At 39.7% G+C, this 17099-nt stretch overlaps 1 protein-coding gene across 7 annotated transcripts in view; it reads left to right on the top strand.

Moving 5' to 3' along the window:
• SLC1A2 (solute carrier family 1 member 2) overlaps positions 1 to 17099 on the top strand; it is an 83197-nt gene that overhangs the window by 49324 nt on the left and 16774 nt on the right. For all 7 annotated transcript variants that reach the window (XM_042869641.1, XM_042869792.1, XM_042869872.1 and 4 more), the window contains 7 exons: positions 287 to 439; positions 1022 to 1272; positions 4688 to 4856; positions 7782 to 7908; positions 11456 to 11689; positions 14406 to 14600; positions 16626 to 16760. In XM_042869641.1, the coding sequence (XP_042725575.1) occupies positions 287 to 439; positions 1022 to 1272; positions 4688 to 4856; positions 7782 to 7908; positions 11456 to 11689; positions 14406 to 14600; positions 16626 to 16760 (1264 nt within the window). The remainder of the gene's footprint in view (positions 1 to 286; positions 440 to 1021; positions 1273 to 4687; positions 4857 to 7781; positions 7909 to 11455; positions 11690 to 14405; positions 14601 to 16625; positions 16761 to 17099) is intronic.

The raw sequence follows: 17099 nt of genomic DNA, 5'->3' as shown, positions 1-17099 counted from the left end.
TACAGTATTATTAAACCTCAACAATATTGTGGGGAAAATACAATGCAGAAGCAGAATAACATATTAGGTGCAAACTGAGGACTATTTCTCTTTAGTTGAGATATATGGTAAGCATGTTACAGCTGGTATCAATCAGAGGATTATGCCTTCCAGAATCAGTCTCTCTAGCAAAAAACAACCACCTTCCATAGCTATTTTTCTTCTAGGCTTTTCTGATAATCAATGAACATGGATCAATTCATGTATATTTTTCTTTTCTACTTACTCTCTTGTACTTTCCTTTCAGGTGTCATCCTGGGTGCATTATGTGGGGGTCTTCTTCGTCTAGCAACGCCTATTGACCCTGACATCATCATGTTAATAGCCTTCCCAGGAGATATACTTATGAGGATGCTAAAAATGTTGATCCTCCCTTTAATTATCTCCAGTTTAATCACAGGTAAGATCTATTAGCCATAAATACTTTAAGGTGCTTGCTACAGAAATCACCTGGTTTGCTTTGTGTGTATGATCCTGTCAGGGATTTTGCAGTTGTAGTGTGTATTTGGAGTTAATTTAATTTACTGACTTTGATAGATGCTCCAGTGAATTTGTCTTCAAAAATATGCTGACATACCACCTTCCTGAAGATAAGAATTTTCTTAATGTGTTTTTTCACCTAATTCTCAGATTGAACTATGTGAATTAAGGTGTCATGACAGCAGAATGCCTTGCCTTAAATCTGTGCTGTCATCCAGAACGTGAACAATATGCAGCAATATAAGCAAGAGTTGGTATGAACTCTTTATTTTTTGACGTCTCCTGCACAGTCAAATGGAATCTCAAACTATTCTCTTTAAAGTAGCAACAGCAGGCATTGTTCACATAAGATTTGGAGGGAGAAGTTTCAGCGAGAATTTCACAAAGAGGAAAAAGTAGGCAGACATTAACATTTACAAATTCTACAGCATTTCCTATGATGCTTATTGAATTGGATATTGAATCTCTGTTTGCTTGTTTCTTAAAAATAAAACACATGCAGGACTGTCTGGTTTAGATGCTAAAGCAAGTGGCCGATTGGGAACGAGAGCCATGGTCTACTACATGTCCACCACTATTATTGCTGCCGTGCTGGGTGTGATTCTGGTTTTAGCTATCCATCCAGGAAATCCAAAACTCAAGAAACAGCTTGGTCAAGGGAAGAAGAATGATGAAGTATCTAGTCTGGATGCTTTCTTGGATCTGATCCGAAACCTGTTCCCTGAAAATCTAGTCCAAGCATGTTTTCAGCAGGTAAATCCTACTCCTTTAGAATATCTTTTAAAACTTCTTTTATTGACCAAGTTTGTCTACAGAGGTAGTGATGCTATTCAGACAAAGAATGACAGAAACAGTGATGCAAAGAGAAATACAGGTCCTAGGACTTGAGCAGGTAAATAAAAGAACATTATTTGTAGTTGTTTTGTTTAGTAATTATTATTTAATAGATTTTTTTAACATTATTTTTAGTTTGTTACCAGGTAATCTTAAAAACTTTTCCTCACTTTTTGTACAATATATAAGGGCATGAATGATGGCTTGGTGCTGAGTGACTTGATGACTTACAGAATCTTTCACACCCACTGAATTTGGTCTTAGTCATTAGCTACAAAGTTGATGGCTTTATAGTGCCCAGCGTATAATGGCTGAATGATCTTCATTCAGGCTGGTTGCCGTGGGAACGTACTCTGAAACCCAACTTCCCATAATTCCCATAATATCAAGAGATTATAGTCCTATGTGAGGATAATACACTCAGGTGGCTGATCCACTCACAGGTGGGTACATCAGGCCAGGTTTGAGGCACGCTGGGAAAGTTGGATGTTAGACCCTGTGTTGCTTGCTTTGTACATAAATTTTGTCAAAAAAGCTTTTTGCCAATACTTAATAAAAATGGCTTCACTTGGAAGCATGAAGGAAATAAGAGATCAGCAAGCCTGCCTTTCTCAAACAGATTTCTTATATGTGAGCTGCTTTTTCCTAAAGCTAAGCTGTTTGGCAGTAATGCAGACTGTTTTTTTTTTTTTTTTAAATGAAATAAGCTTTGTTGCCAAATATGCCCTTAAAGGCTCCTATGTGAAATGGCATGAGCTGTGATTATAGAGAAAGGGGGGGAAAGACAGAAGAGGCCATGGGGGTGAAAGAACAGAAGGCAACCTAAGATGCCAAAAGGACATGAATTTCTTCACTTCTTCCACAGTCTTCCACATAAAAACACATAGTCCTTGGGGGTTTAATGAGAGAACATTCTCAATATTTCCAGATCATCATGGGAATGTCAGTCATGTGGTCAAACTGTGGTTGGCCAAACACCACATGTAATGTGAAATGTGTTTTTGCAAAATGGAGTGTGGGGAGTACAGGGTACTTGTGTTTTTTTCGTTCTTTCCCTTGTTTAAACTATAGAAGAGAGAACTAAATTTCTCATCTGCTGAAAGTGGCTGAATACCTTGGCAAAAGGGAAAAAATATGGGAGAAAAAAAAAAAAATTAAGCTACCCATGTAAAATAGTTTTCTTAAAAGCTTAATACTGCTATTTCAGTGTGTGTAATATTAAGGTTTAATTCACTTCATTACTTCCAGATGACCAATTCCATCATTTGTTTCTTAAGCTTACCAATGCAGACCCATTTCAAAGCCTATAGCAATCAATAGACAACAGTCCTGGTAATTTCAGTGGCACATGAAGGACACTCCCTTTTGATCTTATAGCCTTCCTAAGTTTCCTCTTATCAGATTCCAAATTAATTGCCAATGCAAGCCTCTGTCACAAAGCTACTTCTCATTTGCAAAGTCAGTCACAATCCTTTCCACACTGAACTTGTCTTCCTTTAGTCCTTAACTACCCAGTAAAGGAGTTAGGAGGAAAAAATAATTCCTTTCAATGCAGACATTTATGCAGAGTTTCTCCACAAGCAAAGTTTCACTTAAAGTTTCCAGATTGCCTCAGGAGGAAGAATATTCACAAAATTCTTGCAAAGGTTGTTTTGAAGCATACACAACAGTGATATTGTGCAGCAGTGCTCCCAATGGGAGTTCTACAAACAATTAAGAGATTAAATTGCAATTTTGATATAGCTCATCTGGCAGCTGAACTCTGAACCATCATGGAATTTCTGTAGCTGTTGATTATTATTATTATTTTTTTTTTGGGTCAAGAAAAGAAATTCATAATTTATAATAAAAACTGCTATTCCAGAAGAGGTTTAAGTTAAGCCATGACAGAGAAATGGGCGATCGTGTTTAAATGACTGCAACATTCAAGTAGCTTTCAGGCTTCAGATATTGTTGTTGGAATCTAAACTGCGTGTTAGTCATGAGGTTTAAGTACAATGACCACATGCAGTGGAAGGCTGAGGACCTCTATCTTAATCGACTGCTGTGGAATTTCTGAGTGCTTTGATGTTTTAAGTTTAATTTCTGCGACTTCACTCTTACATTTCATCTACTTTACAAAAAAAATATATAGCATTGATAACATTTCTCAAATAAATTTGAACACTTGAAAAAAATTGAAAACAGGCAGAAATTGATGGTTTCAGGACAACTGAAGAGTTTCTCAAACAGGAGCTGTGCAGGTTTTCTGTCTGCAACCCCCTCTCTAATGTAGACAGCAAGTTTGGTAAGGAGAGATGTAAGGTATGTTAAAACGGTATGTGATGTATCTGGATCATCATCTGTAGTACTACAATGTGCCATCTCAGCAGAAAGAAGACGCAAATGTTCTTGAAAGACTAATGCGTGGCTCTAATGCCTTGCTCAAACATATTTCTAAGAGCACAGAAAATAGGGAGCCGGTGGGAAAAGTGGCAAAACAGTCATGAAACATCTGTCTCAGAGCCATGAAAGGCTCAAGGTGTTATCTAGGGAAAAGGCAGTCCTTTCACTGATTTTTCTTTTTTCCACCCTCATACCCCATTTTCTTTGCCTAGCCATAAACTTGAGCCCATTCCTTCCTCACCATTCTTTCCTATCTTTCTCCTGACCCTTCCTTTCATGTGCCAGGAGAGGTCCACAGTCATTTAGCTACTGACGCCTTCTTATTTTAAAGGTAGTCAGATTTGATTTAGTAGTTATCTGGTGGTTTAAATCCTTCATTATGTGTTTATTAGAATGTTTTAATTAGAGAGCTCTGGGACCGTGTGCATTTCATTTTAAATAACCTCAATCACTGAGTTGGATATATCATGAATTTTTGAGTAAAGTTAAGCATCACACTACAATAACTTGAGCTGGGCAGTCCATCCTAAATAACAAGCCTTATTGTAGAGTTGGTGCTGTGACTGATTTTAGAGATACCCAACTTCCAGTGCTAAATAATTTACATCTATGGGTAACATACAATCTGTGAAGCACCATTTGTGAACCATCTGGACAAAGAGGCTAGCTATCTGTAAAACATTACACACTAGCAAGAAGGAAGGAATATTTGCCATGCTTTCACACCAGAGTCACAGTGAAGATTCCCAGGACTGCGTGTCATTTGAAACTATTGAAAAACAAACTTATTTTTGGAAGAAGGGCTAAGAGGTTGTGGAATGTGTGCCTAATCCTTTAAAAATATAGTTCTCCGGAGTTTCAAGTGAAAAGTTATTATTATTTCCTGATCTCTCATATGGAATAATTCCAGTCTATCTCCATTCTCATCCTCTCTTTTTATTGCCTTCAGATCCAAACTGTCACCAAGAAAGTGCTGGTGCCACCACCCATTGAAGAGCCGCCTAATGTTACTGACTCTGCTTTTGCTCTGATGAATGAGACAGTGCGTGAAGCACCACCAGAAGCCCAGCTAGTCATTAAGAAAGGACTCGAATTTAAGGATGGCATGAACGTCCTGGGTAGGAAAACTTGCCTGTCAAATATCTAGATCATATGCATGATGCAGCTTCTAGCTGTGACTGGGTAGTCAGTGTTGTCTGATCTGCTCCTCAGTGCAAATTCAATCTCAACAAATAGTCATCATCCTACCTCCCAGCTTCCCTTGGTCCCTGAAATGAAAACCAAACAGTCTTGGTGGAACTACAACGATATCACAGAATCAAGTGAATTATTCTGGAATGGCAGCTTTACGGGAATTATTTGGAGTACAGTGGGGAACTATGTAGGAGGCATCCAGAATATCCTTTCATCACAGAGGTAGCCCATCTAGACTAATAGTAATGCATATTGGCAAAACAGTATGGAGGAGGGCTTCAAGAGGCTGTGCTTTACCTACTCTCTGATGAATTTGAACTCAGTTGTTTCTATTAGGTTTCTTGGGCAAGCTGAACTAGATTTTGGCTTGAGGCACAGCCTGAAGTGAGAGGTGGGGTGTGCACCGCACCACCCAAGAAAAATCCCAGAGAGGCTTGACACATCTCTGAGTCACAACTCCCTCTCTCTTTCATCTTGGCTGCTGACCTTTACCAGCTGCACATTATGAACAACTGCCATCATGCCATCTTGTCTGTACAAGCCAGCATATGGGGGTGGTACAAAGGTTTTGCCTATCTCCCACTCTTTCCTGAAGCACCTGTTCAAGCTGAGGCAAAGGCATGAAGGAACAAAGAGCTGCCACAGCACTCTTACTTTCTCCTCTGTGCTTAGACTCAGTTTTATCAGCTCAGAAAGAAGTGATCCTTCTTCACTTTCTTTGTGAATGTGGGCGAAACTGGTCTCAAATTAGCCCTCAATTTGTAGTGCTCATCAGCACAACCATGCTTAAAGACTCATGTGCTCCGCAGCAGCATGTTCACAGGGTGAAGGTCCACACCTGTGTTTATAGGTACTGCCCTCACAGTGAGACAGCATGTGGCAGTACTTAAACCACTGCTTTATCCCACCACTAGGCTTTCAGTTTTTGGTGGCAGATGGCCCCTTACAGACTCCTTACAGCTGATGAGCAATTCCTACTAAGCCAAGGATTGCTATGCCTGCAAACCACCACGTGTTGGTGAATTGGCTGGCAGAGGCAGCTTTACTTAGGCAGGGGCATGATACCAGTAAACTGACCTGAGGTCAGTTTTTTCCTCTTTGGGAAACAGCCTGCTTAAGAAGAGCTGGAGCTACTGTAGTGAGCTTGCCACTGCGGTCCCTATTCCTCTGCATCACTAGACAGAAGAGCTGCTTTCTTGCAAAGGAGCAGATTGGAATTTTGCACCATGTGAGACAGCAGCCCATTGGTCATGCTGTTACCATCACCTGCATTTTTTTTTTCCTCCTAGATCTTACTTTGTGCTAAAATGAAATTGTGTTTCTGATGCAAGAGATGAAGTACACTTAGTGTGAAATTTGTGCTGTGCTGATCCCATCAGAGATAAAATAGCTAGAAGGCTGAGTAAAATTCATACAGGAAGGAAATGAATGCTGTTAAAACTATAGTTTAGGTGGGATATTTACTGTGGTGTTTTGACTGATGACTCTCAAATGTTGCAATCATTTGTTCTCCATTTTTTCATATATATGAAGTGAAAACACTGAGGAATTGCCATCCAGGTTGCATAAACTGTGCAAACCAGGCAAATTCCTGCAAATGTTAGCCAACTTGACTTCTCTGAATAAAGCAGCAGCTAGCCTGGAATTGACAAAATGAAACCACCTACAAACATTTTCTGATGTGCAGTCTGAATTCCAGGAAGTTACTTGGTCTTTGACTAAAAAACTTTTCATTATTTCTCCATGCTCTGCAGCACACATACATGCACATCAGTGCTCTAAGTGACTCAGCAAAAATAAGTTGGTGCTAGACAGTGACCTTCTATGCAAGAGAATGGATACTTAAACACCACAAAAGGTTTATTACTAAACCCAGTGAGAAGATATGAGACAATGTCTTTTCCCAGCATAGCAGCAGCTGAAATCCATCCTTCAGAATTTTTTTAAAAATCCTTATTGGTTTCTCTTTAGGAATTTCCCATGAGTTCACACATTTGTTAAATACTGAGTTCGTGTCATGATTGAAAATTTACCCTCAAGTGATGGCTTAACTTTCAAACCACCTATCAGTATCAGCTAATAATCTCTCTCAGGACATTGAAAATTGCTCGAAAGTGAGGGTTAGCTTTAGAGAGACAGCTTCAAAGGAACACATGACAGGTGCACGGATATTAATGCTCCATGCTTTCTCACCTTAGTCATCTAAATTTAGGGAGCCCATTTCTACTTGTATTGAATCTATGATTAGATATGTACTCTCACTGAAACCATCAGCAGCAATCTGTTTAATGTGAGTGTAATGGTTAAGCTTGAAGTACAATACAAACCTTCTCCTCCCACCCCCACCTTCTTAACTAGGCTACTCCTGATCTGCAAAAGCTACGTTCTGGGGTTGCTACTAGTATTACAAGACTGACTGGTCTGCAGGTTGAATCTGCCAAGGGCTTTTTTTTTTTTAAACCTTGCTAAATATGCTGTTGGTCTCTAGTGACTATTTCAGCAACGAAAAACAGTCATGGTGTGGTGCTGTGTTGCCTCTCCTATTTGCTGGGGGCCATGAGGTTTCTAACAATTGCATTGCACTGGAAATATTGTGGTGATCAAGTCAATTAAAAAAAAAAATTAGTTGACCTGTAAAGTTAGAGTGTGGTAAAGTACTAAAGGATATTCTGTAGAATAGAATCATGAAAGTTGAGGGTGAGTTCACGTTGAAAAGACCTAAGAAATGTACAGCACACTATAGTCACTCTGAAAAGTGGATTAGCAGGTCGCACGAAGACACCGACCAGGTGCGAGATCTTGCTAAAACCTATGTTTTTTACTTGCTTTTAAAACTTTTTTCTCAATAGGTTTAATAGGATTCTTTATTGCTTTTGGCATTGCTATGGGGAAAATGGGAGAACAAGCCAAGATGATGGTGGATTTCTTCAATATCCTGAATGAGATCGTAATGAAGTTAGTAACTATGATTATGTGGTAAGTTCAAAGTCCTAACTTCTGGAACAAAATAGGTAAATAAATAAATTTCTCTCAAAACCCTATTACAGCATATAGTAAACATAGTTTGTTAGTAAGCAGTGTAATGAAATAATTTGGTTTTTAAAGACTTACCAGTTATGTCAGAACCAGAACAGCATTATTTCTGTATGCTGAACATTACTTAGGAATGATTTTGAAGTATTTCTGAAATTGGCAAGCTTTGTCCTTTGTTTAGTAAAATCCAAGACATGAAGGTACCAGCAAAGACCTTCAAATGCCACATTTATTATTGACACTCATTATATAGGAGGACACTAAGCATACAAGAATACCCTATGTTAAGAACCTCCATGTCTTCCTGGGAGGTTACAGAGCAATCAGAGTAATCCCAGAGTATTATCTATAAGGTGTAATTACAAAGAAGTCTAAAGACAGACTTCATTTGCTGTCTTCTGTAATAAAAATACTTCACCATCAAATAAAATTCCAGTGGTCTTCAGTGATGCATAGTTCCTCCCCCATAATTTCAGCAGAATTTGAGTTTTGGAACACCACAGCAGTAGAAGATGCCTGTCTTATTTTTGAAGTACACCCATTTGTAATAACGGGGCTTGGCTTGCCTACAAGCAAATGACTTACTCTGTGAAGACTAAGCTCTTGTTTATATTTCTGGAAGGGTACTGGCTCTTTCTTTTTTTTGGTGATTATTCTGAGGGATTCCCCCAGAACTGTTGGCATACAGCACCAAACCTGGACATACCACACAAAACCAGTTTTTCAGAACACAAAAGTGCATCGCTACTTTTGGCATCTGTAACAATATAATGGGATGGAAGGTACCACAATAACAGCAGGGTGTCAAAGTCTACAGCTACAACAAATGAGAATGAGCCCAAATACAGCAGCCACAGATACAAAAATGAAGGAAAAGAACTGCTTACCTTAGAAGGCCTCAAAAAAGCAGGAAGCTCCAGCAAAATACTCTTACCTTCACTGCCAACCCTTAAATGAGGTCTGGAAAGGGGTGGATCCTGACTCCACCCCTTCCGGTCACTCAGGTGGATTGCATTGCATGCACCTGGGCCCTGCCTTCCCACCAGGTGCTCAATCACTGCTTCAGATCCTGACTTGGCATTTCCACTACAGCACTGTACTACTACATTTGGTATCTCCTCAGTCTTCCAAAAGAAGAAATACCTTCTCCCAATATAATATGTATGCAAGGGCTGATCTGAAACTAATACCAGCTATTTTATAACAGACCGTGACATAAGTGGCAGGTGTTGGTGGTATGGCAGGAGAGGTTGAACCTTCCCATAAATATTCTATTAAACTTTGTTGCTGTGTGACAGACGACAGCAGAGGGACAGTCTGGCAAAATGGTGACTGATATGGGAATGCGCATTAAGCAAATTGGTGGATTACAATCAGGGAAATATGTGTGGAGCTGAATATTAGCTTCAGTGCATTGGAAATGATGGTGGCAACACTGAAATATCACAGTTTGTGCCAAATGAATCTCATGAATGCTCAGAAAGGAACAGAAAGTATACTGTATGCAAGTTTGCCAGAACCTATTGAAAGAGTAAGATGCTGAAGGTGACAGTTTTCTGGATTGTATCATTTACCAGTGATGAGATGTACATGGTGTCACCACTACGAACCAGAGTCACAATGGCAGTCCATGGAGTGGTGATGTGTGAATTCCCTTATAAAAGAAAATGTTCAAAACACAGCCCTCAGCAGGTAAAATGAGGTGCATCGTTTTTTGGGATAGGGAAGGAGTGATCCTTCTGGATTTCCTGGAACCCGGACAAACCATCAACTCTGACTACAACATCACAATTCTGACTAGGCTGAAGGCTTGATCTTCCAGAGTCAAGCCACAGATGAAGACAACCTTTCTCTTGCAATACAATAACACCAGGCCCCATACCAGTTTGAAGACCGTGGAGCACATTGGCCTTGTGATCTTGGCTGTCCTACTACACACCAAGTTGTCCAGATTTGGTGCCTTCTGACTTTCATCTATTCAATCTAATGAAGGATGAACTGTGTGGGCAACATTTTCTCAGCAATAACACCATCACGCTATCACAGCAGCTGTGAAACTGTGGGTCCCCTCCTCTGGTGCAGATTTTTATGTGTTGCATTCAGGCTCTTGTTCATTGCTGGCAAAAATGGAGACAATGCTGGTGACTATGCTGAAAAATAGCATTTCGTAGCTGAGAATTTGCTCTATCAAACAGTGCTATTGAGCTCTACGTAGCTGTTGTAGTTTCCATGGAAGTAAATAGGAGGCATTACTTTTGAAGCGACACCTATATCATTGGTATATATCACCTACATCACCTATACCTATAGCTCATTGCTACCCGTGATTCATATGTGTCTCTGGAAATTAGTTCCTGAGTCACAGGACTGCAGTATGCCTCTTCCCTGAGGCTTTAGATGGACAAAGTTTGTCAAAAAGGGAGAAGGGTGCCTGAAGCATGAGTATTCAACATCATCAGTTTTTGAAAGGAAAACTTAAGCAAGAGACGTAGACAGGAACAGTGATGTAGAAATGAGCTGAACAAAGCAACTTGAAGAGATAACTTTTTCTTCCTGTTATGCTTCTGCTTTTCTTTTAGGGGATCTTGCCACATAAAAAGTTGTTTTTATTCACAAAGCCCTCCTACTTTTAGTAGTTACTGCAACTTGCTGATCTTGACTGTGCATGGAGAGAGGCAGCGACTATAGTCTAATAACACTCCAAGGACTAGAATTTACTCTTATTTCACTTAGCACCAGTTGGTACACCCAAGACATAATACCTTATTTAAATTGTAGTCAGTGTTGCAATGGCAGGAAGCCATTCAAGTTTCAAGAAATTGACTGCAAATATTTGTTTCTTTTTACTGATGTGCTTTTTATTCCTATTTTCTTGACAAAGAGATTGGTTTTGGGAGTTCTACTTGTTCACTTCTGTCTAGAATTGTTAAAGAATTGCTGTGGCTAGAAGCAGCATTTTTTTTTGTGTGTGTGTCCTTATAAAGACAACTCTATTTCAGAATTGCATTCTGTTTGGCTTGTGATCTCCCTGCACAGAGCTGTGGGCACGTGGCAACTCCAGTAGTTAGCAAAGGCTCTCAGGAGCACGCCATTTAGCTGAAACAAATAATACAGCTTCCTGAAACTAGATGAACAATGAGTTGTGAAAGTTAAATATTAAAAACAACTACTATATTCCTGTACAAGCCTGTGTAATGTTATCATATCCTCAAAGGATGTCATTCCAGGATCAAACACTTTTTGGGAAATGCATATTCCATTCAGTAGAATGGAATGAAATGAATTAGATGTGGAATTTGCTGGAGATGGCCAGTGTTTTCAGAAGAGGTGTGAAAGCAAGCCACTGAATTTCTGTCACATCATGATCTGCATCTCAGTGTTGAGCCTGAGAAGCCCCTAGTCTTTCTCTGGCCTGTATTCTGTTAAGGACACATTTTACAACTTCATGCTGCAAAGATCAGCTCTGTCTATGTTTGTTCTCTTTCCCCAGGTATTCCCCTTTGGGCATTGCTTGTCTCATCTGTGGAAAAATCATTGCAATCAAGGACCTTGAAGTAGTTGCTAGACAACTTGGCATGTACATGGTAACTGTGATTGTGGGCCTTGTCATCCATGGAGGAATCTTCCTGCCTCTGCTTTACTTTGTGATAACGAGGAAAAGCCCCTTTTCATTCCTTGCTGGGATTTTCCAGGCGTGGATCACAGCACTAGGCACAGCTTCCAGGTACACTTGAGAAATAACAGCTTTATTTATTTTCAGCGGATTATAGGATGCTGCTTTAAGGTCATACATCTGCTGTTCTGACCTTCATTTTATGCCACTGAATAAAAACTTTTTTAAAAAATCCAGCCTTCTTGGAAGAAGTAGGTTACAACACACACTGGGGATTTTTACAGAGACTGTACAGCCCACTGAGGAGAGTTGGGAGACACACTTTTAGTTTTCTTTTCTCACATAGACCAAATGACTTGTATGCAGTTACCTCTGTCCTTGTTTCACCAGCTGGGAAACAGTGATTATACTATTTACTTACCTTTTAAAAGCATGTTAAGGCTAGTCTCATTGCCCTGAGGGAAAAAATAGCCCTAGACTTCAGGAGAGAAATGAAAGAAATGGATAAAAGTCTCTGATGACTACTAGCTGCTTCTTGTATTGACTTATAATGGTAGTAGAGATCTGCAGAGATGCAATAGGATTTGTGTATATCTGCTGATCTCAGTGAAGATTTCAGTGCATTCAAGCCCCTTTCCTTCTCTTCTGTGGAGGACACACGAGAGATCTTGGGAGCTCACAGCATATTAGGCTTAAACAGAATCTGGTTCCCAAGTTACTATAATGCCCTCATTTTGTTCTTTCATCCAATTTGACTGATCAAGGGGACTTCAGTAAAAAAAAACACAAAAGAACCTTGAATATATTAGACTCCTATGCACTGTTAATGCGGAGAATAAATTCTGCTTATGGACTTACCTCAGTATTATGTTTTGAATTACTGGCCAGACAGATATGAACCAGTTCATAGCTCCACAGACAGATGACCATGTGACAACAATCACCATCATACAAGTCTAACCTGGTACCTCTGGAAGCTGCAAGTGCTCTGTACACAGAGACCTATTAAGGCTCTCGGTTTGGTTGGGTGAGGAACCATGGAAGGAGACTATTTACTGTGCTATTTTAATAAAGAAACCTTGCTTCTGTGGTCTGCTAACGTGTCCTTGCTCACGGTGACAGAACTGGAGAGGGAAGATATTTATCTAGTCTCTACCTGTTGAGCCAGCCAGGGTATGTTATGACACTGTTACCCTATGGCTGATACATATTTTGTGCTGGTGATCTGTTCTGTGAAAGTAAAGGTAAGGTGGCATTTGTATTTCAGAAGAAGAGTTATTGTACTGGGTTTTAATGTGTGTTAGTGAACTACGCTCTATTCTGTTCCTCTTTTAATAAGATATGGGAGTGCCTTTACTGTAAAAGGCAAAGTGATGATGAAACTGACTTCAAAAGTGAATTGCAAATATTAGTTACTGAGTCACCGTATAATTTCATCCGTCTGCTATAAATATAACCTCTACAGTAACATATGGAAGAGCAATACTTTGTTTTTAGGAAGTATGAATTCTCTCTGATTTGGCTTAAAAGAGAGAATATTAAACATTCAATCAACTTCAATTAAAATAAATCGTAAATGCATGTATATATTTGTAAAGACTCTAGAACACAAGTGATTGGTGCTGTGTATCTGGCTTGCTGGCATCTATTAAAAACATCTGTTAGAAAAATCAATAGCAAAATCAGTAGCATCTCTGCAGTAATGGATGAATTTTAGTGTTGGAGATCCTCTGAAATTACAAGGCACTAGAAACAATATACTGTAAGTATTTTTCTGAGAAAATATGATAGGTCTTTATTCCTTTATAAGCAAACTAGTATTTTTGTAGGGGCAATGACACCAGCATCAGTGGTACGTGATAGTGAAGGCCTTTGAGAAATTCTGCCAACTCAGATGAAGAAAAGCAAACAAACCACAGCAGATGTTCTTCAGCTTCTGTATGAGACATCAATTAAAACACATTTCTCAAGGTCAGGTTTGTTTTCAGAATGGCTTTTCAGGCAGCAACCAACTTCATTTAGTGGTGAACTTGACCTCAGAGATAATACGGAAAAGTGAGGAAACAAAACATGCTCCTATGTGGGTTTCATACTTGTTGCAGCAAGCCCTTTGCCTGAGGCATGCAGACGTGCTGGGGAAGGGAAGTAAAAGATATTTGCATATACAGGGAAGGAGTATGTTCTGTTTTCAAGAGTATTTTTAGATGAAGATGTTTTATTTTGAACAAGTGAATAGAATAGCCTTACTGATTCCCACAGAGCCAAGACACTACGGATCAGTGCAAGGTGCTCCCTTCCAGCTGTCTTTCACATCTCTTCTTAAACTCCGACCATGTTTGATATTCTTTCCTGTCTTACACTGTCTGGGAGCTGCATGTGTTTTGTATGTATTTGCCTTGCCTACTTTTTTTTTTTTTTTTCTCTTAATTCAATAATGCAGCACTGACTTCTCCCTTCAAAGTAAATTTGTAATCAAATACGTTTAGGATTTTTCCCTACGCTTGTAATTCTGTTCATCAGAAAACACTAGGAACTGGCCTCTTTAAGCAAAATGCAAGAAATAATTCATGAATGAGTCTGAAAGCTTCATCTACAATCTCTCAAGCTCTTGCCTTTCCTGAAGTCAAGTTCATGCCTTGGCCTCAGTCCCATCTCCAGCTAAATGTAGATTTAATTGAAACAACGGCCAAAACTTGGAATCACAGCTGAAAGTAGAAGCAGAAAGTAAACAAAGAGCAAAATTTCTGACTTTGTTTCCTCATATTACATTAAAACATTATTACATTAAAATGATGTCTTCTTTACTTATTTGCTTTCTCTCCTTCAGTGCTGGAACATTACCTGTCACATTCCGCTGTCTTGAGGAAAACCTAGGCATTGATAAGCGTGTAACGAGGTTTGTTCTTCCTGTTGGAGCAACTATTAACATGGATGGAACTGCCCTTTATGAAGCTGTGGCTGCCATTTTCATAGCACAGATGAACGGAATTGAGCTGGATGGAGGCCAGATAGTTACTGTGAGGTCAGTTTAGAATTACTGCAAGATTTGTTTCTACAGACAGTAAAAGGTGAAGCTTTCACTTGTCTGTCTTCTCAGTGGCTGTGAAATCCACTGTGAAAACCACAGATTTCTAGTAATGCTGTGCAAAAGAATGGCATATATGTAGGTCCTGGCTTTCCAGTGATGTTAATCTTTAATCTTTTGCAGCCTCAATGCATTCTAGTGGTGTTTGTACAGTTTTGCTGTTGAAGATGCTCTGTGAAAACTGCATTTTTTTTGTTCAATGCAGTGCCTTTTAGTATAAAGGGATGCCCCAAGTGATACATGGGGCATTAACTTTCTAGAACGTATGTGTTTATATACATTGGAAGAGAAAAATACTCCTAAACATGTCTATGTCTTTGGTTTTTTTTGATTTTTTGTTTGTTTGTTTGTTTGTTGGGGGGGGTGTGGAGGGGGTCATTTCTGTGAACAGTAAAAAAAGAATGGACTCAATGTAAAAAATCCTGAGGGTGAGATTGCCTGCAGCACAATCTAGGTACTCTCGGACTTTTTCTCTCTAACCCAGAGAATGCTAGCTCTATTCTTTTGATATCAGCTCTTCATATTAAGGACTATCTCTGGAAGAACAAAGGAAAGTACCCATTCAAAATGGGTAAAAGTGATTCAGGATGGTTTTTCTGTAATGGAGTTTTAAGGCCCATTAGATACGGTGACTAATAAGAAACAAAGGCAAAGTTATGACTGCTGCAGCTTTAGTTAATTTACAGTGGAAAACTTGATGAAGACACCAGGCATAACATTTTGAGTAAAATGTAAACCACAAATGAAGGCTGCCAAATATGGCTTCTTCCTGTAGTTTTCACCCACCCACCTTTCTTTTATTAAGCCCTTTTAACACTTAAGAAGTTTCTGTGTAAGGATATATAATTCTGTGTTCCTTACCCAGCTGTACTAGCAGCAGTTTTTCCATTTCTTTACCACCTGCCCAAGCCCCTAAAACAGTAAAAACAAGGTTTCTAAAACATTCAGTGATGCTTCTAATGAAGACAAGTGATATATTCAGGTCTAGCCTGATAAATGAGAACAGTAATTTCAGAGATGCCACTTCTAAAAACCAAATTACAATCAGGACAATTAAAGCCAGCTAAGCCCAAATCTGAGTTATGCCTCCTCCCTCCTCTAAGGAACTGGCTCCAGCTCTGTCTGCACACACCAAGTTAAGGCTGTGGTTGTCAGCTATGACTCACATTTGATTAAGCAGTAGGCAGTTTTGGACTATGTGGGAAAACTGTTCTCTTCACATAACAGAACATTTCTGCTCCAATGTTACAAGAGCCTATCCTATATGACCCCTATCCTTCCAGCTGCCAGTACTAATGAATGGGAAGTTACTAGCTTTTTCCTGCCAAACCCAGGATGTGATACTGGGGATATTGAGATAACCTGGATGTAAATTCACAATGACCTTATTAGTCTTTGCCTAGTCACAGTTACTTCATATTGATCGTGCAGATTATATCATCTCTGGGAGAGGGTGATCTCAGATATGGTGGTTAAGCCAGACTCTTCAGACCTGAACAGTGTCAGCTTCTTTCCCATGCAACCCTGTGCATACTGTTATGAAAAGGCCAGCAAAGAGCCTCTGCTTGGCAGAGCTTGGAAATGCTCTCTCACCAACTCAGGATGGCTGTGCCCAAGAAGATGACACCACATGCAGAGCCTGATGGCAGTGTGAAGCATCCCCTGCCTGCTGGAATCTGTCTGCAGGTTTGGAAGGCCAAGTTGCACTCTAACCCAGACATGTGATAAACACACTGTGACCTGGACTGTCCGGGTCAAACCCAGCCGTCTGGCAGGTCTAGATCAGGCTGACATCCTCATAGATTAGTTCAGACCTGAATAGTGTCAGCTTCACTGTTTAGGTACCATGAATGAATATAAATGAACCATCTAAGAATAATACGTTCCTACTGATCACATGATTAAGCAACAAAAGTTCATATTTCTCTTCCTGCTATTTTCATTTGATTTTTGTTTTTGCAGTTTGACTGCCACTCTTGCAAGTGTTGGAGCTGCCAGTATTCCCAGTGCTGGACTCGTCACTATGCTTCTCATCCTGACTGCAGTGGGTCTCCCTACCCAGGACATCAGTTTGCTTGTTGCTGTTGACTGGCTATTGTAAGTTGTGCTGACTTCTCTGCTCAATGCAGAAAAAGAATGAAGGGAATGCTTGCTTGTCTGCAGTGCTTTTCAGCTATTGATCTTAGACAACTCCAAGAATCTCCTGCCAGATGAAGCAAAAGAGAAAACAGGCACGAACCATTTGATAAGGAAGGAAACACTGAAAGCAGCTTCTCAGGGGATAGAAATTGTTACAGAGCTAATAAGGTCCATTTTTATGAGCAAAGGATGTTCTTGTATGAGCCCAAGGATCATGCATTTTTGTCTTCTTAATAATGCCTCACAGATAGCAGCACAGCATATTATGATCAACAGCCATCTCTCCCCTGATATACT

This window comes from Lagopus leucura, unplaced genomic scaffold (genome assembly GCF_019238085.1).
Source record: "Lagopus leucura isolate 7727_CA_CO unplaced genomic scaffold, USGS_WTPT01 Super-Scaffold_1, whole genome shotgun sequence".
Taxonomy (NCBI): domain Eukaryota; kingdom Metazoa; phylum Chordata; class Aves; order Galliformes; family Phasianidae; genus Lagopus; species Lagopus leucura.
The sequence above is the reverse complement of the archived record's forward strand: the minus strand, read 5'-3'. Positions and strand labels throughout refer to the sequence as shown.